Genomic DNA, 24126 nt, shown 5'->3' with positions numbered 1-24126 from the left:
AGTGAACCCTATCTAGGAAATAAAGTTGTCCCATTTTGAAGGTTTAGATCATAGTGATTTTTATATGACAAGTATAGGCAGCATAATATTAAAGAGGTAATTAGCAGAGATCTGCTGGGGAAAACCTAGCAACCCAGCAAAATTATGCCAGTATGAAAATGGTGCTAGAAATTTACAGTACTATCACATGGAGTTTCAGCAGTGTTGCTCCCATGAGAGACCCTTGTAGTAGCCTTTTCTAGACTTAAAAGGTATGAAACTGTGAGGCTTTTATAGTTAGGGAAAATACATCAATTGCTCTGCCTTTTTACGGTAAATGAGTGCTTAAAATTGTTTGGTGTCAGTAGTTTAATGCATAACTGGCTCAGCTGTTTACATATGTGCTGCAGGATGCCTTTTAGATCAATTCCTCCAACAAATGAAAGCCTCATAATAGGTGTATTTAAGCCCTGTGAGGTAGAGTTAATATACATGCAGCAAAACTTTTCATAACTTTTTATAGGGTTTTATTGTCTTTTTTTATGTCACAGAGAGATAAAAGGTTTTTTCAGTTACCTGGCCTTCTGAGGCACGCCCTGCATTTGAGCAGGAGCACAGCTTAATGCTATCACATTGCAACCCCAGTTCACTGCACTGAGACCAACTCTGTCACGCTTTGAGCACGGCTGAGCGCGTTCTGTTGTCTAATCAGTAAGTTCACAACCTGCTGTACAAGTGATGGCTTATCAAAACTTGATTAAGTGGTAGAAGCTGGGCAGGCAGGATGGGAATCTCGAATGTTACAGCTTTTGAACTCTCTTGAAACCCCTGGTGGCAAATATCTGATAGCAGAGGGCTGCTGTCGCAAAGGCTGGGACAGGTCGCATGAAGGGCAGTGGTGCACATCTGTGTCAGCTGTGTATCAGTAGTGATGCCTGCCTCTCAATTAAACTTATCTCTGAGGTTTCATGGGTACACACCACCTTCATAAAGCTCACTAAGCTAGAATATGCCATGCACAGAGCTCAGTAAAAAATTGACTCTCTTGCACAAAGCAGTGTTGGAAAGTTACTGATGGAGGATCTGTAAAGTTGGGGGAGTGAAGAAAGGAAGAGAAAAACTCTTTAATAAATCTGCTTGAGTCTAATGAATGTTGATTGACTGTGTAGCTTTTAGGTAGCTTTGAGTTGGAGTAAATGTCAAATATAATTCAGTTCACACAGCAGTGTGAAAAGAACTGTTACTTTCCTTGGAGAAAACCTGACAGCCCAACTTTCTTAAAGGACTTTTCTGTCTTACTCATTTGTTCTCTCTTTTTAATGAAGCCTTTCACAGTTGACACTTCCCTAACAAAAGGTAACACAGGTCGTTCTGCTAAACAGAATATTTTTCCATCAGCGACATCACAGCTGTAATCTGAGATCAGAAACTGTTACATCTTTTTTATCTGGTGGAAAGGATTAGTTGTTACTCATAAGAATAGTGTGGTGTTGTGAAGTAATCTCTATACTATGGGTCCTTGGTATTAATGACACGTTGAGAACAGGCATTTAGCTGCCATAAAATATATACATATATGAAACCAAGAAATGTGTGGTATTAAGTTCTTGAGTGAAACAGAAGAAGCACTGCATTAATACTCAGCTCTGCAACAGACTTCACAGTTATAGAATGCTTTTGGGAGCAGATTTGGGGGATGGTAGGCAAGGACAGAAAAGATCAAAATTGCCTAAGATTAAGACCAGTTTTTCAAGGGCTTAGAGTAACTAGTTTTGACATAATTGGAAAATTCATAGTGTCACAAAAGGAATTGCTTTTTTTTTTTCCTCAGCATTTTTCAAAGCTGTGTCTTTGTTTATGTGCTGTAGCAGAAGGTAAAAGTTTTCTTAAAGCTGATCTTTGTTTTTCTCCATCAGTTCACAAAATGGAGAGCAATGGTAATATTTTTTTCTTTGTCCTTCAGTCTATTTGCTTTTTTACATTAGAAATGATAGAATCTCTTTCCTTCTTTGTGTTCACATTTCTGAGCTGCTGTGGTTTGTAAAGAGTTATAAAAGTATTCAGAAGTCCATCAGATAAATCTGTATTTAACCTTCTGGAACAGGATCACCAAATCCCAGTATGAGTGAGGTTGGAAGAGGCCAAAATGGGTCATCCGGTCCAACCTCTCTGCTCAAGCAGAGCCATCCCAGAGAGCATGGCACAGGTTTGTGTCCAGACAGTTCGTAAATATCTCCAGTGAGGGAGACTCCACATGCTCCAGGGACAACCTGTTCCAGTGTTTGGTCACCCACATGGTAAAGTTCTTCCTGTTATTCAGGTGGGATTTCTTGTGCATCAGTTTCTCCTCACTGCTCTTGACCTAGTGGTTGGCACCACTGAGCACAGCTTCACTCCATCCCCTGGACACCTTCCCTTCAAACATCAGGATCACACTGCTTTGAATTGTGGGGATTTCTGAGCAGACAGCAGATACGTTTGACGATCAAAGTTTGAAGGAGCAGGAGTGTCAGGTTTGTACCTAACAGAGAAGGAACAAGCCAAGTGGGATTGAAAAAAGACGAGTGTCCCTCCAGGGGAAATCAAGACTGGTACAGGAGCAGGGAGACAAAGGAAGAACAGCAGCAGAAATTTGTAGGAGCTGGAGATTGCTTTTGACAAGGAAGACTTTTTGATTCAGAAGACAATGTCATGTCAATAATTCAGTCATGTTGGATCAAGGCACCTAAAGTGCTGCTCCTTGTTGAATGTTGGGATGTGTTAATTCAGCACTGTAATGACAATGAAGAAATAAATGTGTCTGGATAGCAGGGAGCTGGGTTGAATTACTAAGAGCCACTATTGAAATGTAAAATGGTTTGTCCCTGTAAAATGTAGCAAGTTCTAATGTAGATGTAATTAAATAAGCAAGACTGAGAGTAAAGAGATGATGAACAAGGAAAAATGTACCTGTATTATCCTCATGTAAGACTGACTGTATCCATAATTATTACTGAAAGCAAGGCAAACAGAGGTCCAGTTTGGTGAAAATGGAGTTGTTTATGTATAGAATATGAATTGGGAAGAAAAATTTTGTCTGTTACTGACACGGCCTTTTTTATCTTGAGATGATAAAAAATAATTTTGGTAGCCCATTACAAAGATACATTTTCACATTTTCCAGTCATTCCTTAATTACAGCTGTTTGTGACTGACGAGTAGATAGTAATGCGGTCTGAGCAATGCTGGTATTCCCAGTAATTATTCAGAAGGCAGCATGACTTTTAAGATTTCCTGCAGTTTTTGTCTACATGAATTGTACAAATGCCAAATTTTAATAACTTTTTAATATTTTCCAAGCAGCCAAATACTGTTCTTCAAAGGTTCTTAAATTACTTTAGTAAATACATTTGCTCTGTAAATAAAAAGAAAATAATTTAAATCTTAGGATTATTTGACATATTTCTTTGCAATGGTATATATTCACTCTTGTATTGAATGCATTAGAACTGCTTTGATGAAAGACTCATACCTGAATTTCTTTCATTTTATGCATTTGTCTTTTTACAAGATTAAAATTTCAGATGGAAATCTTTGCTGCATACTTATTGTTTTCCAAACTGCTGTTCAGAATTTAAAGAATATTGGGAGGAAAAACATTCTGATAATTCAGCAATAGTTGTGAATTCTGTATTTATTTATTTCCAGTGGGGCTCCATGGGTATTGCAGTTCTACTTTCCTTTTATTCCCTAACTCGATGAGGAAGGCTGTCCTTGCAAAATACAAATCTTTCTTGGGGTTTGGTCTAAGGGAATACTAACAGCTGCCAGCAGCCTCCAAGTCTTCTCTTCCGTCTGCAAGGGACGCTCATGGTTTTGTATTGTGCAGACTACAGAAGTGTGTATTTAAAAAAAAACATCAGATCAAGACTGTGCACAAATGTTTCCTTCAAAAATATTTTAAAGAATCTTTTTATGATCAAGCTGTATCCAGTCTGTATTCCATTAATTCCAATAAACTGACACTGAACTCAGCATCCAGAAGCACAGGTAGCTCTCAGTGCTGACAGTGACTGTGTCTGGTTCTGTCCCGCACCGGGCGGGAGATGACCTCCGGCTAGCTCGAGTCAACACAGCCACAGAATGGTCCCGGTTCGTTTCGGCTTCTCGGCTTAGCAGCTGGACCCCAAAAGCGTTGTGACAGCAACAGCAGCAGAAGAGAAAAGGCTGGCTCTCAGCTTAGCAGGTTAAAATATGTTTATTAGCTCAAGAGCTGAGGAGCAGGGAGGCTCAGAGCTCCGAGCTGAGAGGCTGAGAGAGTTTTTTCCTCCCCCCTACCCCCTATAAGTGAGGGAGGGGTTCCAGGGAGGATACTACAAGGCAACAAATCAGGGGATTCAGGGGGTAACAAGGTGTGCCCACCCCCAAGCCTTGGACCACTAAAATCCAGAGCTAAAGGAATTCCCCCCAGGGGGCCTATCACCTGAAGCCCTCTCCCTGAGATTTCACAGCCTGGGAGGGCCCCTCAAAGTGATAGACGAGCTGCCCCAGAGTGGGGGGGTTGGGGCAGAGGGGATGTTACAAGTCAGGTGAGGAGTGGGAGGACTGACACAAAACACCTTGTTATACAGACAACACAAAAGGGATACAGAATTGGGGATACAGTGAAATGAACCATAACATAAACTTCTTATAAAAACCTAATAAAACAGTTCTGCACCACCACAAGTGACCTTTTTCCTGAATCAAAGAAAGTTTTATACCAACTTATAGTCAGCATGATTTGACACAACTTTTGATTCCTTTTTATTGAATAGTCCAAGTACAGTCCATTCATATTTTTTAATATAATGATGAGTGCTATGATTCAGGTCTTTCTTCAGAGTGATGAGAATCTGAAGAGTGGTAATTACACGAACTAAAATTAGGTATATTGGCTAACTTTCAGGTCAGAACAGGTGGGGTGGAGGAAATGGAGTGCTAGTACAACTGTTAACTTCTCACACTGAATTGAGTACTTCTTGATAATACGAAAGTAACAGAGTGCTGGTTTACTATGGAGGATACACCAGCTCAAAGGCTTGAATTCTTACACCTCTGACAAACAGAATGTTCATCACAAGTTGTTCTAGTTCAACAAATGGTCATGGCAGACCTGATTCTGCAGCCTTGTCTTACATAAGGAACGATTAGTTATTTCCCTAAAACACCTCTTATGTTAGAGTGAAGAAGTACTGTATAGACCTCCAACTCTGTTTTTTCCAAAGGTCAAAATACATCTGGACTTCATTGTTTTAGCCACAATTTTTACACTGGTAAATGTGGTTAAAACAGATAATTACAGCAAGGGGTTTTTATTTTTATTTCAGGGTAAGGATTTACTTCTGTTAGACTGAGCTTCAGCAGATTTAATGGTGCTCATAGGCTCGGTCATTTCTACAGGAAGCTATGAAGTTGAATGAGTAGAAAATTCACCTACTTTATGGGAAATCTGCTTTTGAGACTCCTTTGAACCGTACAGATGTTTATTTTTCTTCACAATAGGTTTTTGGGTTTTTTTTTCTTGTTCAGTGGTTACTATTTGATCTACACTATGGCCATTGCAACAAAAGTTTTACATTAAATAGTCAAAATGCCAGCAGAGAAAATGAGAAGAAACCCACAGATGATGAAACCTGTGTAGTTATTTTTTTGAGAAGTGTAAGTAGAGATATTCTGGAGTATTTACAGCAAAGGATACTTTAATATTAAGGCATATTTTTATTCCATCACATTAATCCTGCAATGCACATAAGCATTTACATACATTATATTGATGGGTATTATAAAGCACAGAGAGGTGAGGTGAACACTCCCCCACGTCTTACACTGGGGGAATATCAAATACAGCCTGGGATCTCTAATGCCTTGTTTTACTGCCTGTTCATCACAGCACATCTTTGTTGGGCTCCAAGGATCATATCCTGGTGAATCTGGTTTAAACTACCAGTAGAGCAGTTTATAATATTTTGGTCTATGACCAGGGTAGGCCTTTTTACTTCTCCTTTTCTAGAGTGTAGCCTTCAGCACAGAGGTTGCAGAAGCTCATCTCTTAACACACAGTCGAGTTGGCATAGCTTTAGGGTCTTGTGTTGAGAGGGGAGGCTTTGTGAGCATGTAATTTTACTACAAATCTTCTGTTGAGGAAAAGCTGTGTGGTTTTTGCTGCTGTGATCTGTGTTTGCAGAGCACAGTATGCTTTGGGAAACACTTATTGTACCTTGTCAGTTTCCATCATGTTACAACATCCACGACAAATCATTTTTTTACCATAACTACATTGTAAAAAGTACCCTGAAACTTCTGAAGGTGGTTTTTTTTCCCTAATATTTAGCATAGTGAGCATGGATTAACAAAGTTCATAGTTGCCTGTTTTGATTAAAAATAGCAGAGATTTGGGAATAGATTAAAAAAAACTTAAATAATTCCTACATTCTGAAGACGAATGTAGACAGAATATTGACATAAAGCCAAAGCATTTTTCATGGGAAGTTACAGAATCACAGAATCACCCATTGCTATCAAGCTACATAATGGGAACTACAAACAATCAAATGCTTCCCTGGGAGGCCCAGATATGCTAAAGATACAGGGCAGCAAGAAATCGCTTTAACTGCAACTTTTGATGGAGATGCATATTTAAATTACCTATAACCTACACTGCTTCTTCGCCTTCTCCTTCAGTAATAGTTTGTCAACTTGCAGTTTCACTTAGACATGAATAATGGAGAGAAATCAAAAGAAGTACCTGGGGGCTGGAGGAATAAAATATATAAATTCCCAGCCTGAGCATGGTAAATCTTGGACACTAGTGACAATAAAAACTTCAAATGCATATTGTAACATGTTCTGTATCTCATGAATGTCTCCAAAGCTCTGCAGACATGTAAAGACTGTTCATGTTCATTTTACTGATAGAAACCTCTGGTTAATAAGTTATAGTGTGAAGATGGGCGTAGAATTTTAGAATTCAGAACTTAGCTTTTGGCTGTTTCTGAAAAGTGTCTTACATTAAGACAGGCTTTTTTTTCCCAGTGGGAAATTGCTTTATTCTAGAATAAGTTTTATTGGAAACCAAATCTGCTTTATGTTGAACCTTATGGTCCCAGTTCCCTGTGAAGTGTTTATCTGCAGTAGATGTAGGTTCTGTGCTCTCTAAGAATCTATGACCTAAATTTGAAGTCACAAACTGGATTCTCAAAACTGAAAGACTAAATATACTCACTCACTCTAAATATGAATGTGGATAAGAATGAAATAAACATAATAATAAATTTGTTTGTTATTGTTTTGTACTAGAAAAATAAATAAATGGTTTTGTACTAGAAAAATATTGGCATCATGCTGCATCTGCCCCACCTGGTTGGATTTCTGTAGAATCCTGTGCCCTGTTCAGCAGAGAGACCTGACAGTCCCTCTGTGTCACTGAGAGAGAGAGGGGGAACCAGATGAATACATCTTACCTGAGGTTTGACAGGTTGGGTATGCCGTTGTTGAGATTTTGCAAGAATTTAACATTTCTCAGAAATGATATATGCCACTCCAAAAACATAACTTCAACTTCTTGTTTCAACTGGCTGTTGGCAATCTGACATTTCTCAGTCACAGTATGCTTTCCTGGGAAGCAGTTCAGCTTCTCAATTGCTCTCAGTGATTATTGTCTGTTAGCTTGGTGCCACTTCAGGTTCTTGGGGCATGAACCTGTGTTGTTCTCTTTTGCTCTCTTTCTCCTTGTCTGCAGGTACTCGAACAGCCCAAATCACAGCCAGCCTTTCATTAATACCCATGGACACGGTTGTTTGTAAAGTCATATTCGTAGCTCTGGGATACTGAAAACTCTTCCTAGTGATAAGCTTTGGAAAAGATGCAGATAATAGGAGGCAAAGCAGACCTGGGCTTCTCTGTAGGCATAGATTTAAATTCTCTAAAAATTGTGGAAAGCGTAAAAGATGTTGCAGGGAATTTCTGATGCTGATCAGTTTGCAAATCACACCACTATTGTATCAGCAGTAATACAGTGAATGAAATTAGTGGCTCTTCTTTCTGAATATGTCAGTGGAAATGAGGATGGTGTGTAGCTCATTTGAATTAATTTGCCATAAATAATTGTTGTTTCTTTAAAAATCACGAAGTCTTAATTTGGTGTTTAAAAAAAAAAAAAAAAAATCCTTTAAAAAACACGCCACTGCTCTTAGCACTGGGTGTGACCAGTTTGGTTTTTGCAGCTGTATTTATTTTATCATTATTGCACCTACAGGCAAAGGTATGATGAGCTCAGCACTGTCCAGATGGAAAGCAGGGAGAGTCTTGCCCTGGGCAACTTGTAATCAGGCTGACAGAGAAATGGATGTGCTGAAGCCCTTTGAAAACCCAGCTAGGACTACAGGCATGCTGAGCACATTTTAGATGGAGGGGTCTTCTTGCGACTTTGTTTATGAATTCTAGCACTGGTATTATTTCTATGTGCCAAATCACCACCTGGATTTATACAGTTAAAACTCAGAGAAATTTTGGTTATTCTTCTTGAAACATTTTTTTCAGCATCCTTTGTATAAACATACAGTATATTGTTTAGTTATCAAAGGCAAAATAATTCACAGACCACAAAGGTCTCTTTGGAGGCAATTTGGGAAAAACTAGCCATCTACCTAGGCAATCTTTCTTCTTGAATGAGGCTTATCTTTTCTCTGGGTTTTTGAGGGAGGTTGGTTGGGTGGAATTTTTTTGTTTAATTTTTTTTGAGGGGGGTAGGAGGTTTTTTATAAATATATAATCTTTGATACCTTTTTGAGTTCTATAAGCCCTTTTGTTTTCAGTAACAATGAATAATTTATAGTCTATTTCTCTACAAACGTTTTCTTGTCCACTTATTAATTCTCTCAAAGAAATGCCTAGGAGCAAGCTGATGAAGTGAGGTAGATTTGAGTGTGAGGCACTGTCAGACAAGAGAATAAATAAGGGGTTTTTCCCCCTTTTTTCCCTGCCTGTCACTGAACTGTTTAACTTGCAATAAATTATCAAGAACTCTTAGTAAATTAGTATGCCACCTGGGACAGTCTGTTGATTATTTTGTGATTTCTATTTACTTTTCTGGAATGGGCTGCAGTCTCAGATGAGTGCTTCTTTCAGGAAACTGACTTGAAATTGAAAATGACAAAACACCATTTTTTCTGGATATAGATTATACTGGGAGGTTTAAATTGACTTGTAATTATGTGAAAGAGGTTCTTTGTATATCCCAGTGTTTCATTTTTTATGTCTCATCCTTTATGGCTTGCTCACACTGGCCTCCACCCAGTCAGTTGTGTTGTTTTATGGTGATTTGATGGTACTTACAAGTTCTTAGGAACATTATCTCAAATACAATCAATAAAAAGTCTGTAAGTATTCTTACTTATTTTATCAGTGTCTAGCTGTGGTCCCGGGCTGCAGTGGCTTAAAGCATGAGAGGTGAAGAACAAGATGTGCTGGACAGTTATACTGGAAAGGATTTTATAAACATAAGAAAGTACAGTATCATTTACGGAGCTAATGCCAACAGGAAAAAATCCCAGCAACCACTACAACCCAAAACACACAAGAAGAGCCACCAAAACATTTTTTTTTTTTTTTCTTTAAGCAGATTAAGTTCTAGCTGGGCTTTGGCCCTTCTTCTTTTCTTCCTGCATAACCTCATGATGCCCTTGTTGTCCTCCTGAGTTGGATGCCCCTTCTTCCAAGGGACAGCCTTCTTCCAAATGTCATAAATGCTTCTCCAAGAACAGCAAACTTACCATTTTTTGATCACAGCAGTCTCTGTGTTCCTGAACAGGGCGTCCAGCAGGGCACCTTCCCTAGCTGTCTCCCTCATCAACTTGGGAAATTGATGGGAATTTGTGTTGGGAAATTATCTCCCACACGCTGCAGGAGCCCATCTTTTAACACCGCTGAAAGGACACATATTTTTATTCCCATCTTGTTGGTATTGATGGGAACTGCAGAGAGACTGTGATCTAAAGTCTCATAAGTCTCATAAGACATTCATATTACAGCCTGAAGAACTACTGCAAAATCTTGTAAGTGCCAAAGCAGTGATAAGGCCAGTGTTTTGTTTGGATTCTGCTTTAGATGGCATCAGTCCCAGAGTCTGGAAAATGGTCAGTTTGCAGAGTTTCATCTGACTGCGATCAGAATTGGAACTCCAAGACTAACCTTGGTCTCATGTTTTTAGAGTTCTGTGTAGCTGCTTGTCTTAGAAAGGAAAATAACAATATTGCCCGGATTTTCTTTTTCCATATTGGCTATAATTTGTAGCTGAATCTCTAGCAATGTTCTTGGCAAGAGTGAAAGCTCCTGAAATCTTCCTAGCTGCTTTCTCTCTAAACACGCTGCTAGGAGCCAAGCTCCTCAACTTTCCAGTGAAATACTATGTTAAAACCAAACAAAATAACAAACAAACAAATGGCTGGTTTAATTACAAGCTATTAAGGAGGATTAAATGTTAGTAAAAGGGGGAAAAGGGTATTAGTAGATACATTTGTGCATTCATTTATTAATGTCTGTATTCACTTTTAAACTGCTCAATAAAATGTACTGGAAAAGAGTCAAAATAACATTCTCAGAAACAAAGAGAGAAACAGTAACACTTTCCCCTAAATTTTCCCAATGTAGCAAATGAGCCAAGAGCATGTTATTTCTATTTCTGAGCTGGTTTGGGTGATGTGCAGCCTTTTCTCTCTCATGTGTGCGAATATGTACAGAATCGCCCAAGGTTTAGTAATAACAGCATTCAACTTGGGATGAGGCCAGGGCTTGTTTCAGCAATGACACAAATGAGTGCTCTAATGGACAAAGACAGTATCTCTGCCCCAACAAATATTTTCTAACTATGTGCATAAGGTGGAACATCCCCAGAAGGAGCTATTCTCTCCCCTTAAGTCCCTCTTGGGCCCTGGGAATCATGCTCATAAATGTGATGTAAGTTTTCAGCAATACATTGCAGTGATTGGAAAAATATTATGCTTTTCAATGGAAAAAAGATTTTTAATATACCCTTCCAAAAGCACCAATCAACACCACTCCCAAGTACACCTAGAGAAAACTAGGACAATGGCTACCAGGTACATGTATTTACTGAAACCCTACTTCAATATCAAATGGATATTTTACAACTGCAAAAATCTAAGCCCCAGTGGAGAAAGGTTTATTGTCTGCAGTGCTGCTAAAATCAGGCACAGCAGTACTGTATGCTTCTGAATGTAAAAGCTCTATTCTTCAGTGAAGTCCTTTTCTATTAATGAGATTCACCCTAATGGGACCAAAAATTACTTTAAAAGACATTTTCTTTCTGCTTTTCAAGGTCTTTTTTTCCAGTCCATTTGGACTGGATATCAAAGATAAGGGGAAATATTTCAATAGCAAGAGCTTTTATAATTAAGCTTTGTAGCCTACATAATGGAGATATGGCCAAATTCAAGTGAAAAATAATTACTGTTCTTCCAGCACTTGCCTCTGCTGCTCTCCCTTTTTTCTCTGTCTCCCATTTTCTCCTTCAAACCTACATAATCTGTTGTGACTTAACTATGAAAGATTTGCTCAGAGCAGCTCTTTCCCCCAGGTTTGTGTTTTCCCTCATGGTATGGGGGAGAAGACCTCTTCAATCTTTAACTATACCCAGACCTCCTTTCAGGTGAGTGCCTACAGTTTTCAAAAGCAATCAGGTGCTTCCTGGAGGATAAGGACATTAACAGCTCATTTCCTAGCGCCAGCTAAGCCTTTAGATATGAAAATCAGCAAAAGCAAAATACATATGACAAGTGTGAGACGCATCTGAAGCACTTTGTAGATGAGTGATAATTTTAGCCACCACAACTGCCTTTCTTTCCTTCATGTTTTCCTGTCACTAATTACTGTCCATGTAATTTCTCTTTGAGCTTAGTGCAGATTTTGCTGTTGACAAATTAATGGCTGGTGGCTAGGAGCTGTTTGAGCTGTTCCTTCATTAATTTTGATCAAATCACATATGCAGTCATTTGTTGTGCATCCATTATCATGTTTGGAAAGCATTGTTTTATATTTTTGTCTCTGTGATGTGTTCAGGCAGAAAATATTTGCAGTTTAGTTGGAGGTCTACAAAATAACTTGAATTAGATTAATTTGTGAATGCCTAAGCTAAAAAGATCAATGTGTGCCTGTTTTGTCCAGTAAATACTAATTTTTGTGGAAATATTGGTGGGAAAGAGTGAAACTTACCCATTTCTGCTTTTAATACAACTCTCTTTTTTTTTTTTTTTTTTTTTTTTTTTGTTTTATTTTGTTTTAGACACACAAAATATTCTTATTTCATGGGCAATATAAAACCAGGTTAGAGAACATTCCCCTGCTGTGACAAGAATTGGCACTATGTCTTCCCCAGTGCTATTGCCCACTCAAACTGCTGATTTAGAGTATACTGGAAATGACCAGATTTAGAGCATACTGGAAAAGATTTAGTTCTTGGTATACTGAAGTGTGTTGATTTAAACCAAAACTTTTGAATATGTGAACAAACCAATATGGGGACCACCCCTCAAAGCATCTCAAGTTTTGCTCACTTTGGATGTAGGAGCATACAACGGGTACATCAAATGATCACTTTTGCTGAAGAATTAACAATAGCCAGGCTACCATTGGACTGTGCAGGAAGATCAAAGGACTCTTCTATTTTTACTGTAAACTTTGGCATACTCATGCTTTTCTCAGTATATTGCAGGAATTCCTAATTTGCTTAATGCGTGCCAGTTTGTTTTTTGGTTTTTTTTTTGAATTCTCGGGCTGGCACCATGAGGTACTGCTCTGAAATGTTTTTGAAGAAAGTGTTTCTCATGAGAATTTGCACTGTCATGGTAGTCAAGTGGCAACAATGTTTTGGTTCTAGCAGGTTATAGATGCATGGTGTTTGTTCCTGTGGAGGAATTTGTTGGAACCCTGGAGGCTGAAAATTTCAGGCTTTCTGTGCTAAAAGGTGCTGATGCTCAAGCAAGCACCACATTTGACTTGAGGCCTTGGAACAGGCTTCCAAGATTGAGTGACGGCACTGGGGTTGTGGGTGTGTAGTTTGAATAGTATTGTGTGATCTCACAGGGTGAAAAACTTAGATTTATGATTTCAGTATATAGTAATACTAAACTAATGACATGTGCGCTAAGATGGAGGACTTTGGGCGTTGTCTGGGTCCTACTTCTTCACCTTCTTCTTCCTTCCTCTTCGTGCGTTTGGGTGGTTTTCTGTAATTGGTTGATGGAGTCCACGCTGCAGACTTCAATTAGTTAGGTATTGGGTTTAAAGTAAAAATAATTTAAGTGGCATTTCATAATTGGATGGATTGTCCTTGAAAAGACCTGGTAGAGGTAGAGAAGTACTCCATTTTACCTCATTTCCCTAACTTGCTGGTTAGAGCTCATGGCTCATGAGTCTGTAAATAGATAAGAAATAATAAACATCCAAGTCCAAACAGGAACTTTGACTCCCTTGTATTATTCTTGATCCTAGCGGGGAAAAAGAAGCCAGAACCGTCACAGGAATTGGTAAATGATCAGCTTGTGTATCCTACCCTTCTCTAAGTAAGGAGACTGATGAATTGAGATGTAATTGGTATACCTTGTCATCAGCCCATTTGAGGCGTTCATTCAAAAGATCTGGCTGATTTAGGTAGATACAGGTTGCCAACAGGGCAGAATTTTCAGTCTGTTCATCAACACCAGTCAGAACATCTGTAGCTGTTTCTCTGTAGGCATTTATTATGATATGTAAGTGCTCTTAAACTTGATTTCATTATGGTGAATGCCCTAAAGGAAAGCCAACTATTTCAAAACTATTTTCTTTTATTATCTGGTTATATTATTTCAGGCCTTCCTAGATGCTATGTAAGCCCACTGTGCTCTGTCCAGTTATTCTGAACACATTTTTATGTTAAGGTGCTACCTCTGATATTCACTCCCTCTTCAGTATGTCTCAAGTGTTACCAACTGCTCCAGTTGCTAACCAGCTTATTTTAAGATCCTGACTTCTAAATATTCATTCCACATCCTAAAGTGCCTAATATGTTGCTGATACTAGATAAAAAAATATTGCACCTTCCATTGTGACATTCCAAATGATTCATGAGCTGACCACAACCCAGGGGACAAGAAACTGTGATACATGTTTTCCATTAGCTCCACCAGGATTGCTTCAGATGGCCTTTCATTGTGTCCTGAGATTATGTGATCAGTGTAGCAAATAATTCTCAGGAACCATCCTTAATATTCCCATTTTCCTTTCTTTTATGGTGGTTCTCCTAGAGACTAGTTGCTGTTTTGAAGTGCTTCTGTGTGACAGCTTAAAAGGGCTCTTCAAGAGAAAGTAAGAAGTCTAGAGGAAGTGGTGAATCCTTAACATAAAATGTAAAATACTGTTCTGGGGTGTATGTAAATTCCTTTCTATATGTATTCCATCCAATTCAGTCAGACACAGAAGCAGACTTATTAGGTCCACTTATAACTTCACATTTGTGAGGAATGATTTTGTAATGCAGCTTCCAGGGAGAGTCTGCAAGATTAAACTGCTATCTGGGAGACATTTTATTTTACTCTCTGCTTGGAATTACCTTGGGTTGATTTTTTTAAGTATTGTTTTTCACCACTCTGAGAGTAAAGGGACTATATTTCAGTCTCACTTAGCCACTCTTGAGTTACCAGGTCTCTCATACCATCCAAAATAAAAATCATAACCCTTTGCAGTCCACTTAGTGTGTTTTATGAGTGCTGCCTGAGAATCAACATCTCATTTACAAGTGGAAGCAGGAGCTTTAGTAATCTCTCTCTCAGCCAAGTGTAACTAATAGCAAAGGAATAACATAAATTGTACACCCAAGAAAAATAGATGAGTTACTTAGTCTTAAAAATGTTGAGGGCATGACTGCCATACTGTGAAGCTCTGTGAATTCTGCCCTGAGATTGGCAGTACTGGCACAAAGAGCATTTCCCTTCAGAACTGTGCAGGCACACAGCTTCTGTGGTGTCAGCAGGTGATGCCCTGAGCTCGCAGCCTTGTCCCCAGTTTAGCTAAGCACCTTCATCTAGCATTAGCACTGCATGTTCTTAGTGGCTTTAGGGTGAAGGAGGGTAGATTTAGGTTGGATATTGGGAAAAAGTTCTTTGCTGTGAAGGTAATGGGATGCTGGAAAGATTGTTGTTCAGAGTAATTGTTGGTGAGCCCTCCCTGGAACTGTTTTATGAAATTATTTGACCTCAGTGGGGGTGGTTTATAAGTTCACATCATTAAACGTTTTTTTCCTGGAGTAGGTCCCATATTCTTTACGATTGTATCCCCAGAGATAAATCCTCTCTGTCTGGTGGGAGTTCAGCTTACTGGGGATGTCTGAGGAAGTGCAGGCTCCTCCTGGCCGTGCTTGGCTTCTCAGTGCATGTCTGCTGTGTGCTTAAATGAAGAGTCTCTATATTCTTTTTTTCTCATTTCTTACTCTGCCTAAATGAGGTTTCCTCCTTCAGGGTAAGTGTAGAGTGCTGAGGAGTATCTATCTTGATTTCTGACCTTATGGAGCATTATAGAATTAAAAAATTGTGTGTCTTGTCCCTCTCACCACTTACTGCAGAAATCTCCTTTAGCAAGTCAGATGCTATGAGTGTAAAAATTTATTCATCATGGACATTTTTACTTTTTATTTTTTCCTTTGTAACATTAGGAGAATAGAAAGGAAAATAAAAGCTACAATTAAAATTAAGATCAGTTGCTGAAGCTGAAAGAGACAGCACAATTGTAATATGTTAGAAAATTGCCCTTCTTTAGAGAAAGTGCTGATTAAGATCAAACTTGTCTTGAGTTTAAATTTTGATTGGACCTAAACTGAGGGGAGGGGGGTTATATTTCAGACACAGTGCAAATGATGCATGTTAATATCCTCTGTTTATTGCCACTTGAAATTGCAGCATAACTTTGAATTGCTGCCAAACCTACAGTTAAGACTCCCGAGTAATCACTATGATTATTCCAAACCTTCGTGGTAGCAGTGAAAGAAAAAGTCTGCTACGCAAAGAACTGTAGCCTAAGCCATCAGAATCTTTTCATCCTTTGTGGCTCAGATTGTGATTCCACTCATAGCAGGAATGGTTAGACATGCGTATTGGCCAATCAGTCCTGAAAGAGAGATTAAACAAATGGATTTAATTATGGTATTTTCAGATTTATTTGAGTTTTCTGTTAACTCCTGCCTCACTGACTTTTTCTGAAATGAGGAAAAGCGTGCCTTTTCTTTAGTTTTAGAATGGTCCCATTCCCATATTGGCATAGTGTAGTATTTTTCTTTTTATTAGATTTTTTTTTTCCTTTTCCCTTTGTTCATCTATAATGGATACTATTTTTGCTCTTATTCTTTCCAATCCTTAGCACTGTTTATCTCCTTGAAATATTTTTTTAGTTCTGTGTAGCTACTGGAAGTTGTAGACTTACATTTGACCTGAATGTATACAAGTGGTATTGTGGTTTATTTAGCTAGATGGAGATTAAGTACTGAGGTCTGAGATAAAGAGCACAATATAAAGTTACAAGTCACTAAAAAAAACTAGAAGAATCTCACAGGAGTGAGAAATTATATGTAAAATGTTTAAAAAGAGCTCAAATTTATCTATGCTTAAAATCTGTTCTGGTTTTTAAATACACAGTTATTCAAGGAAGTAGTTTATTTTGAGTTAAAACCCTCAGCCATTGCTGCCAGTTGGCTCTCCAGATAGTATGTCCCAGTTGCATCCCTTCCTCAGTTGCTTGCAGGAGTTACTTGTTCCACTCACAAAGTAAATAAATCTTGTTATGGAAAGCATCTAATGTGGATACAATATTTAGTCCAGAGCATTTTCCTAAGTAAGTAGTGTTAGCCAGCAGGCAAGTCTGGGCACCTGGTGTGCTAGCTGTGGGAAGAAAATCTGAGTGTCTGGCATATAATGATCAGTTTAAACTATTGAAATATAAACCACAACACTGACTGAAATTCAAAAATATTTTTTTTAAATGAATTGTTTAAAAAAAATTAGTTAGCAACCCTGACATATATGCTTATAAGTCTAGAATCTTCAGGTTATTTTTTAATAGATTTAACTTCAAAGGACACATAATATTTTTGAAGGACAGCATTAGCAAATATCACAGTGTGTTTGCATTGCATTATAACAAGGATTTTTCTTATGATTTCAGTGTTGTTGAGTCCTCATTATGAAACTTAGACCTGCCTATATTTGAGCCTCATTAACAGTGAAAACCACTCCCTATTTTAAAAATCTCATTCCTTTATTTTTTTTTAAGCCATAATTTTTATATTTTTGAAAGTGCAAGATTTATAGGGTCAGAAAAAAAAAAAAAAAGGCAAAAAAAGAAAAGCAAGACAGCATTGCTGTAGTTCAGAGATTAATGTTCTGTACAAATGCAGTTTGTGCCTCTTCTGGGGACCAGGTCCTTCTCTCTATATTCTGGTCATGAAGCAACAAGAATGAGCACTATGGACCTCATTCAGCAGGAAAATAGTTTGTATTTATTTATTTCCAAGAGAAAATAGGTATTTTAAGTCTAAGTCACAGATGGGAGTCTGGCAAAAAAGTACAAATCTCTGTGCTGGGCATCAACACTTCTTCACTTCCCCTTGAGATGCAGGCACAGAGACCGGGCAGCACATGGCAGCCACATTCCATTTTATGTTCATGCCATGCCTGCTGCAGAAATCCTAATAAATGAGAGTGTTACAAGAATCTTTGAATGCTGTATCTAGGGTACCAGCAGCTACTGATGGAGGGTACATAGTAGTGAATTAAACAGACAGTGTTTGAAGCACTTCCCAAGAGACGGAAAGACATTGGATACAGTAGAAATAAATAAGAGAAGGCATTTGTGAAGGTGTCATTTACAGAGGCTTTCCAATAAAAATGTTAATTTCCTACTTTTGGGCAAATTATATAATTAAAAAATACAAGATTATAACAACGTAATGGGTTATTATTTTGTTCTTCTTACTGACCTAGTCACACAGCTAATGGAGTAGATTTCCCTTAATTTTATGCTTTAGTGTGGGATTTCAGCGCAGGACCATGAACCCTTAAGTATTTGCACTTGTCTCTCTTGTTCTACAATGTACTTCAGTGGGTGCCCCATTTGAGGTACATGAAAGCCCTTGAAATTAGTACCACTGTCTGTGTGCTTCAAGGACGAGTGCACGTGCTTAAGTTACTTGTCAAATTGGAGCATCTATAAATTTTGAATTTATAGTTTTCCCCCCAAGACCAATTAAAGTAAACAAAGAAAGACCAAAACAAAGTAAAAGCTCAGCCCAGCTGTCATATCTGTATAATTCATTAGAAGTTTCAAAATTTTAACTTCAGCTCTGCTCTAAAAAGTGACTACATAAAAATTATACTGTTTTTGTTAATCTCTTTCCTTCTCTGTATTCACATTATTATAATTCTATTTGCATAACTCATTGCCATTTATCTCTGTAAGCAATTTACAGTCACTGTATCACAGTGATCAGTATTCTGTGGTGTTTTCTGCACCATTTGCTGAATATTCTAAATACATTTTGAATTAAGGATTTTTTTTAATTGTTTTTGAAGTGTGAGCGAAAGAGAGCCCAGCTGGACTTTGAAAATCCAGTTTGTTTGTAGGCTATAAGTTGATAAAGGCATGTTTTTGAATGCCAACCCTTTTGATAGGGAAAAACAATCAAAATTGACCCTCACATTGGCAGTTTTAGAACCATAATGTTATAGCAGAAGTTGAAGAAGTTGAAATGAGTGAAATTCTGACTAAATTATGTGGGGAGAATTTCTTTGTTGCTTAAAGCTTGACAGAAAGGTCACACAAGGAGATGGCTCAAGATATTATCTTGAGTCAAGGTATTGTTTGGACCTGAGAAGGAAAAGCAAATAATATATTGGCACATTCTTCTGCATCAAAATGAATTGCCTTTTTATTCAAAATATGTTAGTCAGAGGAGAATGGTGAAACAATGGAGAGATATTATAAAGAAGTTCTTTCTCCTTGGCCATTCTTCTGCTATGGAAATGATTTTTTTTGCAATTAGTAGCCTCACTAGATAAAGAGATGTGTTTATATGGATGCATTAAAATAAGTCATTACTAGTTTTTGTTTTGGTGGTTTTGTTGGTTTTTTTTTGCTAGTCTGGAGGTTTTATCATGTGGCCTCATGAGCCTTGTACAAACACCAAAACCCAAGGCAGACATTCTCAGCAGAGATGAAGAGCATAATCAGTTTGGTGTGGATTGCAAGAGAAGTTATGGAGTGGAACATTCACAGATTTGGTCAGGGAAGATTCATGAAATCTTGCAATCCGTATATTTTAGGTGATTTGAGTTTCTTGTCTGCAGAACAGTTTTGATATGTAAGGTAACGTGTGTACGAAGTGTGTACATTTACGCACACCAAAAAAAAGGCTATGTTGTCTGTTATAGCGAAATCAGGCTTCTGAAGGTATGTTGTTGTTTCTGTCTTTTAGATAATTCTTGTAAGTTCTTCCCATAATGACCGCGACCAAAGCCTTTTCATAAGCACAGATGAAGGAGCTACTTTCCAGAAACAACCCATCACTTTCTTTGTGGAAACTCTCCTTTTTCACCCAAAAGAAGAAGATAAAGTACTTGCTTATACCAAGGAAGGCAAGGTAAGGCTTGAAGATACTGCATTTCTTTGAAATTTAGGAATTACTCTATTTAGATTAAATAAAGCAATTCTGACATGCTGATTAGTGTTCAGTTTTATGAAATGCCAATTGCCCAGAAGGAAATCATGTAGTGGTTTTGAGATTTGTTTAAGTATTTATTTTATTAATGTCCAAATCTCTGTGGTTAAGGTCGTTTCAATCCTGGCCTTTTCAGCTGATATGGATATTGGGAATATTTATCCTTCTGCATAATACAGTTAAATAATAATGAAACATGCTCCCCCCTAGAAAGTGACCATAAGCTATTTATAGTACAGTAGACGTTAATGAAGTTGAAATATTGCCTCCAAAGGGTATTCACAGGATATAAAATAGACTCATACAAAACAAGCTGCTCACTCGTATAGCAGAATAGGATTTGTGCAATCAGTGACTCCGTAGAAATGTAAAATAATTATCTCCCCTATGATGGCTTTATACCACTTTCAGATTCAGGAGCTGTTCATGTTTGTGAAGTTTTAGCCTCTTCAGATTTCTTCTGGGTAAACTCTGAAGTCAATTTTCTGCGTGGGTTGGGCTAAGCACTGATGAGTGTGCACACCATCTGTAAGAGTGTAGCTCATCTCTTTTTCACAGTGCCAAAACTGCACTGGCATTCTGGTCCTGGCAGCAGCCTTGACTCACCTCTACCATTACTCCTGTTTTAAACTGAAATTGGTAAACTCCAGTCCATTTTGCCCTCATCATATCTCACTGAAAATGTATATTTAGATGGTGAGATAGGTCAGAGAAGTTACACATGCTGCAGCCAGAACTGCACTGATTGCAGTGATGTTATATCAAGTGATCCTTTTGGACATGCTTTTGAATATACAAGTTAACAGCTGATCCCAAACCAATTCATGTTTACAGGCATTTGCAAATAAGGATACAACTAGAATAAAAAAAATAGCAAACCAAAAAAATGAAGTCACAAATTACACTAAATCTTTTACTTAGCTTTGATTTGAAATCCTAACACAATAAAAATAATTTTAATGCATGTTATGTAAGTAGAATACTACAGGGAAGCCTGAAGTAATGAAAAGCCTTTGTTATGAAAGTATCTTTTTTCTGTTTGAATTTTGTTCCTGACAGTAGATATAATTACTGAATTTTTTATAGTTACAGATTGGCAGAATCATGAAGTATAAGAGTTCAAAATGTATTTAACAAGTTTTCAGGCCCACAAGAAGTGGGTAGAAGTGTTTGTGAGAAGAGAGCGGGCAGTTAGGAAGCATGTTAGGAAGATTGTCAGGCATTTTGTACTTGGATAATCTCCCAAAAGGAGTGATGCTGCTATTTACCATGCTTCAAATGTGACTGGACAAAAACAAAACAAAACAAAAACAAAACAAACAAACAACAACAACACCCAAGTCCCAAAAACCTCAAACCATAAGGAATAGTTCTGCAGGAGGGAAGGAGGGATTAGGTAATCTGATGGGCTTTTCTCAGGCTTTCAATGACACTAAAAAGAGTGAACCATAAAGACTTCCTTGACGAGTCCTACATCTTTACCTTAGATGTGTAGGAATGCAGGATGGCTTTGACTATAACTGGGTCAGTAACCTGCTTATATTTTGTATGAAATCTGATATATCAGGCCTAGAAGGGAGAGGAAGATAAAATGATGTTGGCACAGAAGGAGCTGAAAATCAAAATTTCAGTTTGACACAAGAAAAGGTCACTGTACTAAAATCAATGATCTTGCAAGATAATCTTGATCTGAAATTGCCCTGAGGAGTCAGTACACTCTATGTTTTTGAGTTTAGTAACTTTACCTTCCCCAAAAGAAGGTAGTATCAAAATGTAACACAATTTAAAACTAAGGAGAAACCATTAGCTCCTGTAACACAAATGATTTCTTACAAAGGCACTTCGGAGACAGCAAGGAATGCAAGGAATCACGTCCTTCATAAATAGCAGTCTTCAAGGCTTCTTTGTCTTCTGAAGCATCATGGCCTTTTTCACAGCTTTTGATTTGATTTAGGGCTTATTTCATATTGTAAAATATGCATTGTTCTTTCATTCAGAACTCTAGATTCTGTTTAAACAAATCTGGCTGACACTATAAATTAATGCAAATCCAGTCAATGTGGTTAGATTAATCCATTTACTGCTACAAATCTATATGTTCTTTTTCTGGTTACCCCTCAGTTATAATGAATAACAATCATCTATTTGTTGAGCCTGCATAAATGCTTCTATATTTAAAAAAAAAAAAAAATTATCAAGGATGCAGTAGATTTTAATTGTTCATTTGGAAGCAGAAGGGATGAAATAATGGCAAAACAGAATAACATTTTCAATATTTTTAAAAAAGCTTTTCCACACATTTATTGCACAAGTGAGAATAAGCAGAATTACAAGACCTATTAGATCTGTTTGCTTCGGCCAAAGATTTTAGCTGTCCACTAAAATAACTGTTTTAACATCCCTTCTAATCTCATTTAATAGTTTTATCATATGTATCTGCTGAAAAACAGAATACATATGGGTCACTTGGGTTTTTTTTAATTACAGAAAGTTCAAGGTGTATGTAAGTTAGTTACATGTTATTTTTTATCTATTTCAAATACTGTATCAGTTACAATTTCATTTCAGTTTGAATATGCCTTATTAGTCCTACTTCACTCTCCCTTACAGTAAGATTTCAGGGGCTTCTTCCCCCTGCAGAAAGCCAAACTGCTCACTCATTAACTCCTAGGCTTCAATCTTAAATGTGTGTGAGCAGGTAGTTTGGGTTTGGCCTTTGGCTTCTCTGGTACAGCCATCACTGTTCAAAGGGCAAGAATCTTTCATTTTCTTCTGAAATTCATTGATGACAAAAATATATCCTTTTGTTCATATGCCGGTGTTGTCCTTTATCCTAAATAGCTCTCTTCCCTCTCACCAGGAACTTCTGAATTCTTGGCTTTCTTTGCAGCTTAGACAACAGGGTTAGGATAGTGCATTGAATGTTCATCTGTCCCAGATTTAAGCAGTCTACTGATGGGGGTTACTCAGTGAGCAGGGATTTTTTAGAAAAATGGTAAACCCAATGGTTATCTTTTCTGCAATGCCTGTGGTGACAAGTGTTTGAAAAAGTAAGGAGCTTAGGTTCTTCACCCTGCACCGTCCAGTCCATTCACAGCCACGTCCATCCCCCCAAGGAGGTTGCTCAGAGCAGGATGTTATAAAATACCCTGGTTGCAGCAAATCCTAAGCCACATTAAATTAATACCAGAAATTTAGCAGGCAAATCAGGAGCCTGGCTCTGCAGCCCTATCATTAGCTCTGGGGATGGAGAATTTTTGATCCCCAGTCATTTCTGTGCACTGACTGAGTCTATACACAGTAAGTAAGCAGTCTGAGTCCCCATTGTAGTTTCCTACCCTGTGGTCTGTCTACTTTAATCAAGTGTGCAATGGATGAAAGCCCAGTCATTTCAGAGTGCAGAGTAACTGGGAAATTCTCTTCTATCTCTAATTCAAACTTCAGCAGATTTACCCATATAGTTTATGCTATGTTACCTCAACCTTTATCTTTACATATTAATATTGCTGTTTTTCTATAGTGGAACATAACTGCAGGGTTTTTTTATCTTTTATCATTGAACATGTCATTTTAAAACATAAGCATTCCTTACTATTACTCGTAATATACTTTCCCTCAGAACATTCAGTTACTGAATTGGTGACTTCTACATCAGAGAAGAACAGTTTTACTTGCCTTTTTATCCCCTTATTAGAGATATCAAGAGAAAGCCCATCTTATGTAAATTGGATCAAATAAGAAATGCATGCAGACAGCGGGGGGCTTTAAATCTGTCTTTTTAGAAGTCTGATAGAAACTTCCTATTTTAACTAGAGGAAACACATTTTGAAGGCAAATGCTAAAGGAAGGAGATTTATTAAGAGCTGTTTTAGATCCCACATTATTCTGGGAGAAAACATCTTTCATCTGCACTCTTGATATCCACCCATATCATTAGCAGTTATTTTTTTACCAGAGGGGAGATGTTCATAGAGAAGGTGGAGCTGGAATCCTTCTCCTCCAGGCCATCTTCTGCCTCTCTGCTGAAGGACCATTTCTCGTGGGTTACAAATTAGCATCTGTGAAACAAGGCCATAAGTGCATCTCTCATCGAATCTCTTATGCATTTCTGTAATATATTTTGGTCTTATTTTAGCAGAGTTTTAAATCCATTGACCGCCTGGCTTAAGTATTTTTGATGGCATTAAGGGCTTGAAGGCTTGAAGCATAAAGGAAACATTTTGCTTCTTTGGTCAATGAATAGGAAGAAGGAGAAGTGCCCTTTTTCCATCCCTCTTTTGTAACCATGCTGAGGTAAAAAAGAATCTGACCCCAAATGAGTTGTGTATTCACAGGAAACAAAAAGTCATTGTTGCAGAATTTTCTTTATTATG

At 37.8% G+C, this 24126-nt stretch overlaps 1 protein-coding gene across 5 annotated transcripts in view; it reads left to right on the top strand.

Moving 5' to 3' along the window:
* Positions 1 to 24126, top strand: part of SORCS2 (sortilin related VPS10 domain containing receptor 2) — a 546714-nt gene that overhangs the window by 411787 nt on the left and 110801 nt on the right. For all 5 annotated transcript variants that reach the window (XM_040064563.1, XM_040064561.1, XM_040064559.1 and 2 more), the window contains exon 4: positions 19511 to 19675. In XM_040064563.1, coding sequence (XP_039920497.1) covers positions 19511 to 19675 — 165 coding nt within the window. The remainder of the gene's footprint in view (positions 1 to 19510; positions 19676 to 24126) is intronic.

This window comes from Hirundo rustica, chromosome 5, assembly GCF_015227805.2.
Source record: "Hirundo rustica isolate bHirRus1 chromosome 5, bHirRus1.pri.v3, whole genome shotgun sequence".
NCBI classification, from domain to species: Eukaryota; Metazoa; Chordata; class Aves; order Passeriformes; family Hirundinidae; genus Hirundo; species Hirundo rustica.
Note: the sequence above shows the minus strand (reverse complement) of the source record. Positions and strands in the feature narration are given on the sequence as shown.